Below are 14,791 nucleotides of genomic sequence, written 5' to 3'. Positions count from 1 at the left end.
TTAGTGAGAGTAAGCTCTGAACAGGGAAAACGATGCCTGCAGGGATGCACTTCTGATTTCAGACACCACCTTTCAGGGTGAACTCATCCAGGTCCTTCAGTGCCATCTTTAAAATGGGAATACAATATCCATGACCGTGATCCAGACTGCTCGTATAAAACTATGGATCCTGAAAGTACTTGGTAGTTTCTTCTTTACAAGACTTGTGACCGGTGTCATGCACAAGTAGGCCTTTAGTAATAATTTCTGAATGCAGTTATTTTCAAGGAATTCTGATGAGGCCCAAGGGACCTAAAGTTTTGCTCTCCACACGGGCAGATTATTAGCCTCCTCCTCTCCCCTTCTGCATTCCTCCCTCTTCCTAGAACTTGCCCTTGAGGTTGGAGGGGAAACCTGAACTCGAAAATCAAGTCTGGCTTCGCTCTCTTTCCCTGACCCAGGGCAAAATAGTCTCTCCCTCATTGGAGAGGCACTCTTCTCTGTGCAGAGTACTGTTGGCACTTTACAGGGGCCAGTTTAACCGCAGGAGTCCGATTTTTGAAAGATGCTGAGGGAGGGAATTCTGCCGCCAGCAGATGGAGAGGAGACTGAGATCAGCTTGGTCCCTCCCAACCACGCTCCCTCTGGGATTAGCTGCCCCTGGCACTGCTCAGGCGTACCCAGCCCGTGCGGCCTCTGCTCGCACAGCACCCGTCGCCTGTCTGGAGCGCGGACGCAGTCACAAGCCCGCAGCCAGCAGAGCCGCGCTGTCTGGGGCGTCTCCGCGCTCCGTGTCCACGGACCTGGAACCTCGAACGGGCGCGAAAGCCACTCGGAACGCGTGCATCTCTGTATGTGCTTATCTCGCATTCTTGTCTTTTTTCTTTCTTCTTCGAGCGGCCCGCTGGCTACTTTCAATCTTAGTTTACCAAAAGGGAAACGCCGAAGAGGGGAATCTCTAAAGAATGATTTAGAGGCAAGCCAGCCGCCTCTCCAAGGAGAGGTGTTCACTGAGAGGCTCTCCCCGTCCCCGACGCTGGCCCCTTTAAGAAGCCAACTCAGTCCTGCTGCGGCGGCGGCGGCTGCGCCGGCTGCTGCTGCTGTTTGTATCGCTAATCCCCAGGAGCCCCGTTAAAAAAAAAAAAAAAAAAAAGAAGAAGAAGAAGAAGAAAAAAGAAGGGGGGGTGGGTACCGGGCAGCTGTCTCTTTAAATGTGATTTCCTTCTATTGTATTTGAATCGTGATCAGGAAAAAGGAAATGAAACCAGAGACAGAGGGAAGCTGAGCGAAAATAGACCTTCCCGAGAGAGGAGGGAGCCGGGGAAGAGAGGCGCAGTCCCCTCCCGGCCCCCAGGCCGCCGCCCCCTCCCTGCCCTCGGCGGCTAGCTGCGCGCCGCGACCCGGGCCGAAGGGGCGAGGGGCGAGGGGCGGCCGGACGGTCGCGCACTAGTGCCGTGGGCGGCGCGGAGCCGGCGACAGCGCGCGAGCCGAGCCGGACCGGGCGGCGGCGGCGGGACCGGGATGGAAGGTTAAGTCCTGAGCAGCAGCGGCAGCTGCAGCCGCCCGGGGCAGGCTGCGCGCCCCTGTCCCCGCCTCGGCCGCGGCGCGCGGCAGCCCGGTGATTCGCTCTCTCTCTTTGGCGTTTGAAGGGAGCGCGGTGACTGTCCTTGAGCGCGGAGGGGCGAGCTCGCCGCCAGAGCGCCGGAGCAAGAGGAGGAGCAGGAGCGGAGGCGGCGGCGCGCGAGCACCCGAGGGGGTCCGAGCCCCGGCAGCCGGCCAGCCCCGCGCCACAAAGGGAGCGCCCCCGCCGCCTGGCACACCACCTCCCTCCCCAATGTCCTCGGCCATCGAGAGGAAGAGCCTGGACCCGTCTGAGTAAGTGCGGCGCCCCTGCCACCCACGATGTCCACGGCCTCGCGCCCCGGGGCGGCAGGGTGGCGCGGGCGGCCGGCGAGAAGGCTCCAGGTGCGCGCCCGCAGCGTGCCCTTGCTTCCCTCTGCCTTGCGCGGGGCTCCCGCATCCTATCGGGTGACTCCGGGGACACTGGGAGAGGGGCTGGGCGGCGGGCGGCAGGCGGCAGGAAGAGGGGGTCGACCCGGCGCCGCTGCGGGCCCCTCCCGGCTACCTGGGACGCTCCCCAAAGCCACTGCGGGCCAGAAAGTTTACACCGGAGCAGGCAGAGGGGGAGGTCGGAGGCGCGCAGGTGCAATCCCGAGAGCCTTCAGGACTCGATTCTGCTCCTTTCTCCCCTCTCGTTCCTTCTTGGTCCCCTTTCTCTTTGTCCATTTGGTCCTGGAAAGGGGGACATTACAAGTGGAGGCCTCCCGAGTCCCCGACGGCCCCCTTCCCGGTCCGCAGGTGGAGCGGCTGCCCGCAGCGCCAGGGACCGGCGGGTGAGGAGGTGCGAGAATTCACCTCGGAGCTCACTCAGGCCTCCAGAGACTTTAGAGCAGCTAAACACGGAGTTAATCTGGATACACGTCCCCGCCTCTCCCCTCGGGGTCCACCGATGGGGACCTTTGAACCTCGAAAGTTAGTGCACCATTTTGCGTATAGGTGAATTTTTCTGGGGAGCGGAGTCTCACGGCTTTTATCACAGTCTCAAAGGGTTTGGAGTCTGGGAACCGGAGCTCTAATGAACTGCATTTGTTTTCTGAGGCTCTGACTGGTTTGAAGTATCCCCTCTTCCCAATGTTTACCTCCAGCCCATTCCTTAGTGTTAAGACGGGGAGAAAGGGTTGTTTTAAGATATCATTTAGCCGTCAGCGCAAATGCCCTTTTAAGATTCATTAGCTGTCTGGTTTTGAGAACATTTATTCCTTTGAAGTCCCCATCTAATCCTTTGAAGGGATTTGTTACACAGACCAAAGGAGCTGGTTAATGACTTGTCCATTTGTGCTTTTAAGAGGCATTTGTTTTGTTTTGTTTTCTTTTCTTTTCCTGCTTTAAAAGAATTGTGCTTTCCTGATTGAAGTACCTCCTCCTCCCAATTTCAGTCTCCTATGGTGTTTATATACCTGGGTTTTACCCTCAGTTACCAGCATAAAAGCTCAGCGTGTTCTCATAAAACACAGGAAGTACCATGATCTAGTGAGAATATAAACATCACTATTCAATCTTGAAGGTTCAGATGCCAGTTCTATAAGGAGTCTTGTTTGTTCTAACAAAAACCCAGCTTCCTTAAATTTTCAGGAGAAAGATAACATTCCTTTTTAAAAGTATATATCTACGAAAACACTGGGTTTAAAGGGTGGTTTGCTCTTTTTTTTTTTTTTTTTTTAACAAACCGAGAATTACAACTTAGCCCTGAGTTTTCAGAGCCTGGGCAAGACCACAGTAATACAATAAGAGAGTGAATTGGATGAATTACCTTTGAAAGGCGCCTAATGCTTTTTCAATCAGCAGAACTCAGTCACTAAGCCTTTTATTAGAAGATAAATCTGGAGGTTTCAGTTCCCTGAAGGAAGTGTTCTCTTTTCAAAGTTTGTGCTTTTTCACTGAGATTGGAAAATTGAAACATCTTTACCTCATAACACAGCAGGCACCTACTGAAGGGTGCTCTTCTCCATCCTTTGCACCACTATTTGCCCAATGCAGACAAGCTCTAATTGGAGATGGACCAGCTAGCTGAGAAATTACTGCAGCACATTTTTTCCCTATCTCTCTTGGAAATTGTTGAGAAATTATCCCAGAAATCCAGGCCGAAGTGTGTTTAGGTGTAATATTCAGATAGGCTCTAGGAGAATATAAAATATTAGAGAGTGAATCCCACTCAGTTATTGGCTTGGAACATCCACCAAAGATAATGTGATATTATCATTAATTATAGAAAGATAGAGCCAATATCTTATCCTATCCTTTCCTATCTCATCTCAGGCCATCACAATAGCTCTTTTGCTTACCATTTCTACTCCGGACCACTATCCTACCAGAAGCTTCATTGTGTACATACTTGGGTCAGTGCAGCTGAGGTCAGTCTGATCAGCACCTCCAAATTACACACAGAAATTTGCCAAGGCATATGCAAATGAAACATTTAGACAGAAAGACAGCCAGAATTCACAGACACAGAGATTTCCTCTACTGTGCCACCAGTGGCCCCTACCGCCTCCCTGTGGGTAACAAGAGCAGTTCATTTTAATTCCAGGCAGTTTTGCACCAGCTAAGTGCAAATTCTCTTCTTTCACAGTTGGTTGGCAGGCTCAGCATCAGGGCATCCAGCAGTGTTGAGGTTCCATGAGTGTTTCTGAAAGCCTGAAGTAAGACCATGGGCTGTGGAAAGGGAAGAGATGCGATTCTGAGGTGATGCATGTGAAAATGCTGGTGTTTTATTTTTCAGGAGGGAGAATGGAAGTCTTTATGTATAACCCGTGGAAACAAAGGAAAGCAAGCCAGGCTTCAGTGAATTCTTAAAACTATTCGAAGTCTTGAGTTTTTAGGAGAAAACTGGTTTGGGTTTTACATTTCCCTGTTCTAAAAGGAGATCATCTCACAAAGGACCCTCATACTTGATCTACAAAGTGTGGGCTCGGTTTCAGTAGCCCTAAATATTCACAGGGAGGTATGCACATTACAGACAGAGTCACCTGAAGCTGTCAGAGTGTGTTATCAACACTGATTCCCTGAGCCTTGTCACCCCTAGGTGTAAAGGACGCTGAGTGCTGTGGGCACAGGCCAATCAGGACACAAGGTCACCTGGTAAGTTAGCGTCAGCTGGAAATAGGAGACACAGATTTATACCCTCAAAGTACCGAGGGGGAAACTCCCTTTGGGAATTTCACAGTTGGAGGCAGTTCCATTTTTCAAAACGTAATAGATTTTTGAAAAATAGATTTGTGTTTGAGTGAGGTTCAAGAAAGCACTTGTTAACTGTCACAGATCAACAGGTATTCTGCTTTTCCTGTGTCCCATCTGGTGAGAGAATCATTTCTCCCACTCCCTTTATTTTCTTTTGGCAAATTATGTTATTTCTTTTAAAATGTAAAACAGAAGTATTCAGATTCCAGTTAAGCAAAGTGAATTGGAGACACTGTATGACATTGCAGTGAAAGAACACACATCACAAGCTCACTCCTAACAATTGCCTGGATGGAGATTTCAGAGTCTGTTTAATTGCCTTCCACTCTCTCGAAAATAATTATTGCCCCTCTCCCCATTTTCTTTCCTAAATCAACTTCATCCAAATCAGTTTTGCTGCTGTAAAAATGTTCACGTGCAGAAAGTTCTGTTTGATGTCCTTTATAAGTTTAACAGTGGCCTTAATTAACACCTGAGATTTTTCTCCAAGGATTCATTCAGTAAGAAGGATGGGATGCGGAATTTCTATTAAAAGATAATAATAATGAGAATTTCTATTATACCCTGATGGAATGTTTATCTTGGAAAGAGAAAGCAACCTAAAATAGCTTGGGGTCCCTTTCTTCTTTCTTCCTTCCTCACCTCTGCTTTTGTGCAGTTGGGAAGGGTTTGAGGCAGGATGGCACGGAGATTCAAAAGGGAATCTGCAGATTCTTAGCCCTCTAGGAAGTCACTGTCTTGGCAGCAAGCAACTCTTATAGTCCTGGGTGCCTCCTCTGGGTTTGGGCAGTGCCCTTCGGTCCTGGGTATGTGAGGAGGAAAGAGGAGAGGTGTGGAGATGGAGTAGGAGGGGAGAGTGAGATAAAGAAGAGAGACCACAGGTGCCGAGAAAGTGGGGCTGGACTGTGGGTAGGGGTGCAGTACCACCTGCAGTTGCCTTGGTGCCTCTTGGTGCCCAGCACTTGCTTCTTCCGGGATCTAGGATGTAGGGTCTAGCTCTCTCCTGTCCTAAGCCAAGGCTGGCAGGGTCTCTCTGCAGTCTGCCCTAGGTATATGTTGTCCCCTCCTTTCTCCTATGTCACCTACAGGCAATTGAATGAGGTTTCCTGTTGGGCACAGCGTGACTCCTGACCCCTCCCCCGTGCTTGTCTCCCCAAGATGAGGTCATCCCTAATGCTTGGCCTTCTTTCCAGGGAGCCAGTGGATGAGGTGCTGCAGATCCCCCCATCCCTGCTGACATGTGGAGGCTGCCAGCAGAACATCGGGGACCGCTACTTCCTGAAGGCCATCGACCAGTACTGGCACGAGGACTGCCTCAGCTGTGACCTCTGCGGGTGCCGGCTGGGCGAGGTGGGCCGGCGCCTCTACTACAAGCTGGGCAGGAAGCTCTGCCGCAGGGACTATCTCAGGTACTGTCCTCGCTGCCCTCCTGGGGCTGTGGGTCTGTCTCCCCCAGTGCCTGCCTCTTGCCCCAGCGAGGTCAGGCTGGGTCTCAGCTGCCCGATGCAGGGAAGCAGTCGGCCTTTCTTCCTGTTCGAGAAGCATGTTCTCAGGGATACATTCCTACATGGTCAAATTCTAATATGTTAAAGGCAAGAGAGTGATGAACACAAAATTCAGAATAGCGGTTCCCTCTGTGGGGCAGAAAAGGGGAGAAGGTTGGGGAGGAAGGCACAGGGCGTGCCAAAGGAACTGGGAGCTTTGTTGTTTCTAAGTTTGAGTGTGGGCTCCTAGGAGCTCATTTAATGCTTCAAAATATACCTATAGGTTCTAAATATTCTTTTGTAAGATTCCAATATTATGTGATGAGAAATTTAAAAATAGAAAGGATGATCTCGCCATGGCACTCCAAGGATTTGACGGAAGGCCCTGAAGTCAGCTGTAGGTTTGAGCCCCGGCACCACTGCTTTCTAGCTCTGTGACCATGGACAAGTTACGTAACCTTCCTAAGCCTCGATTTCCTCATCTGTAAAATGGGGATAACAGCGATACCTACTTCCAAGAAGGGGTGGGAATTAGATGGGGTGATACATGTAAAGTGCTTGGCTTGGTGCGTGTGTATGAGGATCAAATAGATGTTAGCTGCTCATGACATTTATCATTAGAGTCTTTTCCGATCTAATGAACAAAGAAATGGAAGAATGGAAAGGCAAAATAGGAACTCTAGAACACCCAGTGAGACAGGCACTGAGGACATCTTGGATGCTCTGGGTCATAAGTTTGGCTATGTGAATTTTCCAGCACTCAAATGAGTGCCTTTGCCCGGAATGTTCTAGCATTTCCAGTTTCATATTAGCTGCTGCAGAGGTAACTCTGTGCCCTCTGCTGTCAAATCTGCTTAACTGTGTAGCTGTCAGATTTTTTGCCATCTTCCTGTGGCAGAGGGTCTGTGGAGCATGCAGCCCTAATACATTAGAACCACCCAAACCAGGGAAGCTTGTTTAGACTCCAGTGCCCTTGGCTGCCAGGCCAGCTCTTCCTCCCAAACCTGCCCTCAGAGCATTTTACATTTAAAAAAAAAATGCAGGCAGTTCCATGGTGAAGGAAGCTTATCTGTTCACCCAGAGACTGACAGAGGAAGCTTCCCGCCCCCCAAATTTCCTGATTAAGTCCTTGCAAATTTGGTGGTTCAGAGAAAAGAAGTCAGGTTTCCAAGGATCATGATTTTAATTTTGGTCAATTTTTTATTAAGTAACAAGAAAACAGAACTGGGATAAATAGAGACCTGATTCTGCTCGCTATCAGTTTGCCAAGACAGTGCAGAAAGCAGACGGGTAAATGATTCCCATTGGGCCCCCTGACTACATCCCTGTCAAATCATTTGAATCTTATTAAATGAAGTACAGATAGAGTAAGGTCAAAAGAGCCCGGGCTTCTCCCTATCTCTGCGGTTTTTATATAACATTCAAGAATAAACCCCGTGCTGCCTGGGCTTGTTAATCTCTTGCATTTTTAAAAAGGAGAGAAAAAAAATAGTCTGGGAGAACCCAGTGTTAATTAACTTGTGTCTTGGTGACATGAAATAATTCTTCTCCCTGCTACATTCCTAGGCAACATGTTAATTAACTCTGTGTTAGTGCAAGCGTTTCCAGCCATCCTTTCATATTTATATTATTGTCATTAAAATGGGCAGGAGGAAGCTTCAGACATGACACCTCTTGACAGAGGAGAAAAATCATTTCTTGCTGCAGGCATGGCCCTTTAGCCATGGACTTGTTTGCTTGCATTCTTAACATATCTGGCAGTGTCTTTGCAAAAGGCAAGTTGGAGGAGTGAGGAAATGGGTTCTATGATGGGGTTCAGTCCTTCTCCCCCTGCCCACCCACCCCTGCCCCAGGAGAACTTCTCCCCCTGAGGGTTTCCAATGTTTGACTTGCCTGTTACAGCCCCTTTCAGACATTTAGCCTCAAATATTCATGAGACCCCCATGCAGAACCTAAATAAACCCTGTGCTATTATGCTGTTTTCTTGGGAACCGAAGAGTAGCTGTTAATATCAGTGCCCAGCCCAGATCCCCTCGGATCGCTTTTTACCAATTTTGGTGTGCAGTGCCTCCCCACCCCTAAGTGTTTTACTTTCAACAGCCAGCACCTGTGTCTGTTAAAGCCAGAAGTGTGCCCACTGCCCACCCCCCATGCCCAACAGACCTGGCCCGGTGGCTGGCACTGCTGGAGACCAAAGTCCTGCAATCTTGCTGGGAGCCAGGGCCGCTTGGAGACATAACTTACACCCCAGAGTCCCCGTGCAGTCAGGCTGAAGCTCCCCTCTGAGGGACTTGGCCCGAGCGTGCAACTTTGCTTGCCTTGCACCCCTTCTGTCCGGCTTCCCTTGCCACCTTACCTGTTTCCCCTGATGACACATCCTTAATAAATCCTGGTCTCAGGGTCTATTTCTGGGATATCCAGCCTAAGGCACCAATTCTTGGTGCCAGAGGTGAACGCTCAAGTTAGATGTCAAGTCCTGGCTTATTTTCACTGTTAGTGAAGTCCCAGCAAACCAGAGCTTGTAAGGGCCTTCAGAGGCCTTCTCTTCCAGTTCTCTTGCGTTACAGCTTAAGACACAGAAGCCAGGGCAGAGGATGTCATTGGCTCTGGGGCACCCGGCTAGTTAGAGGTGATGCTGGGACCTGAACTTGTCTCCCAAATACAAGTCCTTCATCCTTCCCTTCATTAGCTGCCTGACGTGTGTTGTAATTTACCCCCAACTTCCCTTTAATAAACGCTCTCCTTCCGTAAGGGTCACACACCCCAGGTGGTTGGCTTCATTCCACGCACACTGTTTTGTAAGTCACTTGGGCCCAAACTCAACTTACTGAACAATCAGGAAATCAGAACTGTCTTTCCACTCTGTGACCTCCAGCGTGGCAGTTCCCTACAGCTCCACCATCTGCTGCCTTGGGATAAAATGTTCTCCCCCAGTAATGAGTTTGCTCCCAGGCGGTGCCTTGAAAACACTCAGAGCTCTTCAAATGGAAAGCGGGATTCGGAGGGAAATTAGCTGGCCTGGCTGTAACCATGAGTTCTCTACCCACAGACCACGTCTTCCCGGTTCCATTAATTTTGTTCATGTGTTTCAAAATTTGTCAACTGCCCTCATCTCCCCTAGAATCTCTCAGAACGTACCAGTTGATTCTCTGCTATTCTGAAGTTAATAAGAACTTCCGAGAAGAACAGGCATGCACCTAAACCTGCCCTGAAGGTTTTCCGTGGAAAGGGCCTGCTGACATGCCATGTAATCAGGCGTGTGGGAAAATGACTTCTGGCAGCAAGACTGGCCCTGTTGGAATACCCCCAAGATGTGTTAAAACCCAGCCAGCGTTGGCTTTGCCCTTGAACGCTGGTGCTTTGACATGCTGCGTCCATCCTTTAACAGCCGGGTGCGGGGCATGCTATGATCACTGCCAAGCTCAGAGGAATCAGAGGTCTCACCAGGGTCACTCAGGTACTCAGGGCCAGTCCTGGCTGAACCCAAGTCTTCTGATTCCCATGCTTGTGTTATCCCTCTCTTGCGGGCTGATTCTCAAACTTCAGCCTGCATCAGAATCACCTGGCCGCGCTCAGGACCACACAGATGGCTGGGCCTCACCCACAGAGCATCTCAATCACGAGGGCCTGAGTGAACATTTCTAACAGGTTCCCAGGTGATGCAAATACGGCTGGTCCCAGGACCACACTTTGAGAACCACTGCACTAGGCTCCACCATATTGCATCTCCCTCTTTGGCACTACATATTGCTTAATATAAGTAACCAGTCAACTGAGACTTAGGAGAGTCTTGATATCAATGTCAGAAGAGAAGTTTCTCCAGAGACTCATGCCACTGGGGCAGCGAGGATCTCGAGTTAAGATCTTCCATTCTATGCGGAGAGATGGTGCTCACCCTCCAGATCTCCGGGGCACGATTAACTACACCACGCGTTTTCGGTTGAACTCCCTCTGTCTCCCAGAAGCTGGGGTCCCAGCGAACAATCATGTGGAGGTGGACTTGGTACCTTTGAAGGAATTCAAGACCAACCCTCCCCGTGGGTGGAATTAGTGGCTGTTGATGTGATAGAATTTGGGAGCCTCAGAAAGATGCCCATTTCGTTGCATTCCTGGTCAGTTTCCTCTTAAAGGGGCCCCTGGGGTTTACTCCTGCTCCTCTTCTAAAATGAAAGTTCCCCTGGGAAGAGACACACAACCCATGCCTAACCTCTGAAATCACTGAGAGTCTTCTCCACAGAGGTGGGGCCCGGGGCAACCTGGAGGCGTGGAGGGTGGTGGCAGCAGGCAGGGAGGGAGCTCAGAAAAGGGACGAGTTATGCCAAACACAAATACCACAGATACGGTCTCACCCCAGAGGACCCACTTCCTTCCAGGAAAGCCATCGGTCTGGACCCAGCTCTTCCTTGCTTCCCGACGTCTTGGGAATCCAGCCTACAGCATGGAACCCATCCTCAGGCCCTTTCTTCCAGTATTATCTGTGCCACTGTCTCTTTAGCTCTTCTCTCTGTTTTCTCCCCAGGCTCTTTGGCCAGGACGGCCTCTGCGCCTCTTGTGACAGGCGGATCCGTGCCTACGAGATGACGATGCGGGTGAGGGACAAAGTGTATCACCTGGAATGTTTCAAATGTGCCGCCTGTCAGAAGCACTTCTGTGTGGGTGACAGATACCTCCTCATCAACTCCGATATAGTGTGTGAACAGGACATCTATGAGTGGACTAAGGTCAATGGGATGATATAGGCCAGATGCCCCAGCATCTCTGGAGAGGTGTTTCACTGAAGTCACTGTCTCCGTGGGGTCTTCACTCTTAGGCATTTGGGGGATTTGAGGGTGGGCTGAGACATTTCTTAGGGGATGAAAGGCCCTAATTGGACACCAAGAACCAATACACAGCATCCAAGTGACATAAGGCAAGGGGGCAAAACTTAAACGTGACAAAATGACTGGCCTTGAGGGAGAACTTATGGACAATGGCCACAGCCTATGGGTAATAACTGACATGATTAGCGAGGGAGAGAGTGTTGGGAGCTTCTGTGCCGTCATGATGGAACTTCCCATCTACAGATGGGGACTTGTTCTGCCCAGACTTATGTCTTTAACCCTTGAAAACTAGAGATGTGCAATTGATTTCTTTTCTTCCTGGCTTTTATGAGAACCCTGTCCAACCACTGTCCTCCACACAAGGGAAGGACAGAGAGAACAGTGGCCATCCTTTTCTTCTTGGCCACCTTCCCAAGGCCTTAAGCTTTGGACCCAAGGGACACTGCATGGAGACAACATTTCAGTTGAGAATGAAAACTGCAACTTTTAACCAAACAATTCTTTAAAGCAATGCTGATGAATCACTGTTTTTAGACACCTTAGTTTTGAAGTGAGGAGTTCCACAGATTGTTTCTATACAAATGTAAATCTAAAAAAAAAAGTTGTTCACCTATTTTATTATCTTAGATTATATCAAAGTATTTGTTGTGTGTAGTTTAAAAAAACTCTGAGGACAATAAAAATGACTGACTAAAACGCAGTGTTGTTTACCTGGTAATGACTTACAATTTGGGATGGCAGGAAAAAAATGGCTTTTTATACTGTAAAGGAGAAGTAAATAAGCAATTTTGTTTTAGGTCAAATAAAAACAAGTTTACGGCTAGGGTTTATATGAGGCAGGCATGTTTCTGTATTACTAGCAATTAGTATCTAACGGGTCATCATGTAGCTCAGAGGGATGTAGAATAATTAGATTGCTATTGTAAAACCTGCATGTCACTTCAGCATTGTATGGAGCGAACAGAAGGCAAGATCTTTGCCTTTGGGAAACCTGTAACCTAGGAAGGACACATACATAAAACAGATTCCCTTGGGAGAGAAGGTAATTACCTAGTTTGAAATGTGGCAAAGATGCTGAGCTTGACACTTCGATTTTCCAAGACGTGTGTCTCAGGGTATTTTATGACAAGTGGTTAAGAGAACCTTACTTTGAGGATTTAAAGCAGGCACCTTGTCTGTGCGTTTGCCTTTCACCGCATCCAGGCAGCCATGAACTGGCTCAGAGCGCCACCTGCTGGTCATCACCTCTCAGCTCACTAGTTCAAGAATGTCCCAATGAAAGACTAACGGGAGATGTATTTCAATTGTTAACATAAAAATATTGGCAAGTACCAAGAAGTCTTAATGTGTTTAATTATCAAGACATCAGAAACATGCATCTAGTGCTACAATTAATTAACTGTGATATTCCTTTAAAAAGTTCATCACTAGGGTTTGCTTGGTTTTTTCTTCTTCTGGAGAAATAATTAAGTGATGGCTCTCTTGGTCTGTAAAACGCTAGAAGTGGTTGGGAAGTTTGACTGCTTAGGGTGGCCTATTTAAAACAAATCTAGTTATACTGACTTTCAACTAGGTGTTGGTAATGAGGGACTTCCAGTGAGGGGATATTTGTTCTAAATCAACAAAGGGGAGTGGTTCTCCGATTGTGGTCCATAAACCAGCAACATCAGCATCACTTGAGAACTTATTAAAAGTGGAGATTCATGGGCTCCATCCCAGACAGAGTGAGTCAGAAATGCTGGGAATGGGGTTCAGCAATCTGTGTTTTAACAAGCCCTAAAGATGATTCTGACTCAAGCTGAAGCATAAGAATGTTCTGAAACATCCCCCAGTTTGGTAGATCATCTGCTCTAAGTTGTTAATAGTTAGTATTTGACACAATGGTTAATCACTGAGTAACTTTTCCACATGTAGACCAACACTGTCTACCCCTGGTCCCTAAGCTGAAAACCTTTACATAATTTTGCCACTCAACTAGCAGTTGTCATCTACCAGATCAATCACAATTCAATCCACCATTTTTAACCATATTGACATTAATAATAATAATAATAATAGATTTTAGTTATGTGAATGATCCTATGTGCAGCATTAGGTCAAAATAAAAATGGTTCTTGCTTTTGAAATGTAAACTTTTTTCTTAATCCCCATGACAGTACAACACACATAAGATTCAAGAACTCCGCCAATACCTTTGCTATCCTCAACAAAGTGATAATTAACGTTTTCCATTTGTCCATGGCACCATTCTGCAGAATTGTGAATGCATAGGCAGAGTCTCTGTGGTAAGTCACCCCAGGGGCCCAAATGTCTAACCCACAACTGACTTGAGAGGAAGGACATGTAAAGAGAGAGAACAGCTCCCACAATCTACGCTGGTCGTCCTTGCCTGAGCATGCAGGCCGTGTGCCCAAGACCCAGAGGCAGAGAGCCAGGCGCCTGCGCCCTTCCCCGGTCCATGACTTACTTCAGCAGTTTGGTGGAACATTTCACTTCCTCTTACCTTATTAATGTCTTATAACCTGAACCAGCTTCCTTTTATTGCTGTCTCTAATAGAATCACTGCTTCTCAGGGAATCTTGGAATCCTACAAAGTCACAACAGAGCAGTGGCTAGGAGCTTTATCATCATAAGACTGGGATTTGAATGGCAATGATGTGACTTAATTATTTAACAAATATTTGCACAGCAGTTACCACGTGCCAGGCACTCTTCTAGGGGCTGTACAAATAGCAACTCCTTTAAGCGACAGAACACCGCCATGTGGCAGTTTCTATTTTTTATCATCCATGTTGACTCCCGGGGAAACTGCAGCACAGACAGGCTTAGTCACCTGCCTAAGGTCCTACAGCTAATAAAGGGCAGAAGTAGCCTGTAACTGAGGCCTCACCTTGTGCTCTGCTGCCTCTCTTAGGCTCACCTCCCTGAACCTCAGGTTTCTCATCTGCAAAATAGGGAAAATGAGTACCTTTCTCCCCAGGTTATTTGAAAACATTTGAGTACAGTCTAGCCAGAAATGTAACCAAAGTACAATGATACGAGATTAGCACCATAATAAAGATATGTCAAAAGTGCTATGGAAACACAGATGAGGGAACAAGTCTATTGGCCCCTGGGCGGCTATCTGGAGTAAAGCTGAAGTGACATTTCAAATGCCCCTGGACCAGCAAGGAGGTGACATGGGCAAGAGCAAAGACTCAGAGACCTTGACCTTGTGGAGCAGGTAGTCAAGCGAGCCCAGAGTTTTCATGGTGGTGGTGGTGGAGGTGGTGAGCTTTGCTGGAGGGGGGCTGTGCCAGTGAGTAAATAACAGGGGAGATGAGGTCTTCCACAGTTTTGAGACTGAATGGCAAATCAAAATCCAAACCCAGGAATCTCTGAGGGGTGGAGGGAGGGCGCAAGGAAGGTATAACAGGGGCCTGGAACATCTTATTATGCTAGAAAATAAGGAACTGCTTTAAAAAGAGTGATGTAGGCATGCCACAAGGACAAAGAAGCCAGCGTGAAGGGGCTGGCCAAATCTGGAGCAATTTGACTACCAAAATTATTAAGGATAGTAATGAGTTATAAAGTGTTGGAGGAAAAATAAGAATTCGTGAGTTCATACCAATAATAAATAAATGGAGAGAAGAAAGGGCTCTTGTTTACAGCAGAATCTTGAATGCCAACAGGTAAATGTGAAGAGAGTGTGGGAGTTGGCAAGTCATCATT

General features: G+C 48.1%; 1 protein-coding gene across 3 annotated transcripts; it reads left to right on the top strand.

Moving 5' to 3' along the window:
* Positions 1–593: 593 nt before the first annotated feature.
* Positions 594–11,780, top strand: LMO2 (LIM domain only 2). 3 transcript variants are annotated; one of them, XM_036862422.1, is made up of 4 exons: positions 594–830; positions 1,629–1,854; positions 5,970–6,185; positions 10,780–11,780. In XM_036862422.1, the coding sequence occupies exons 2-4, from the start codon at positions 1,814–1,816 to the stop codon at positions 10,997–10,999; spliced, it is 477 nt and encodes a 158-aa protein (XP_036718317.1). In that variant the 5' UTR covers positions 594–830; positions 1,629–1,813; the 3' UTR covers positions 11,000–11,780. The 3 variants fall into 3 exon arrangements, with proteins under 3 accessions (XP_036718317.1, XP_036718315.1, XP_036718318.1); XM_036862420.1 differs by lacking the exon at positions 594–830 and adding an exon at positions 1,249–1,507 and having other exon boundaries at positions 10,780–11,774; XM_036862423.1 differs by lacking the exon at positions 594–830 and adding an exon at positions 4,169–4,281 and having other exon boundaries at positions 1,772–1,854; positions 10,780–11,774.
* Positions 11,781–14,791: the final 3,011 nt, after the last annotated feature.

The sequence above is a fragment of the Balaenoptera musculus genome, chromosome 8 (assembly GCF_009873245.2).
Source record: "Balaenoptera musculus isolate JJ_BM4_2016_0621 chromosome 8, mBalMus1.pri.v3, whole genome shotgun sequence".
Lineage (NCBI taxonomy): Eukaryota > Metazoa > Chordata > Mammalia > Artiodactyla > Balaenopteridae > Balaenoptera > Balaenoptera musculus.
This window is presented reverse-complemented; position numbering and strand designations above follow the sequence as displayed.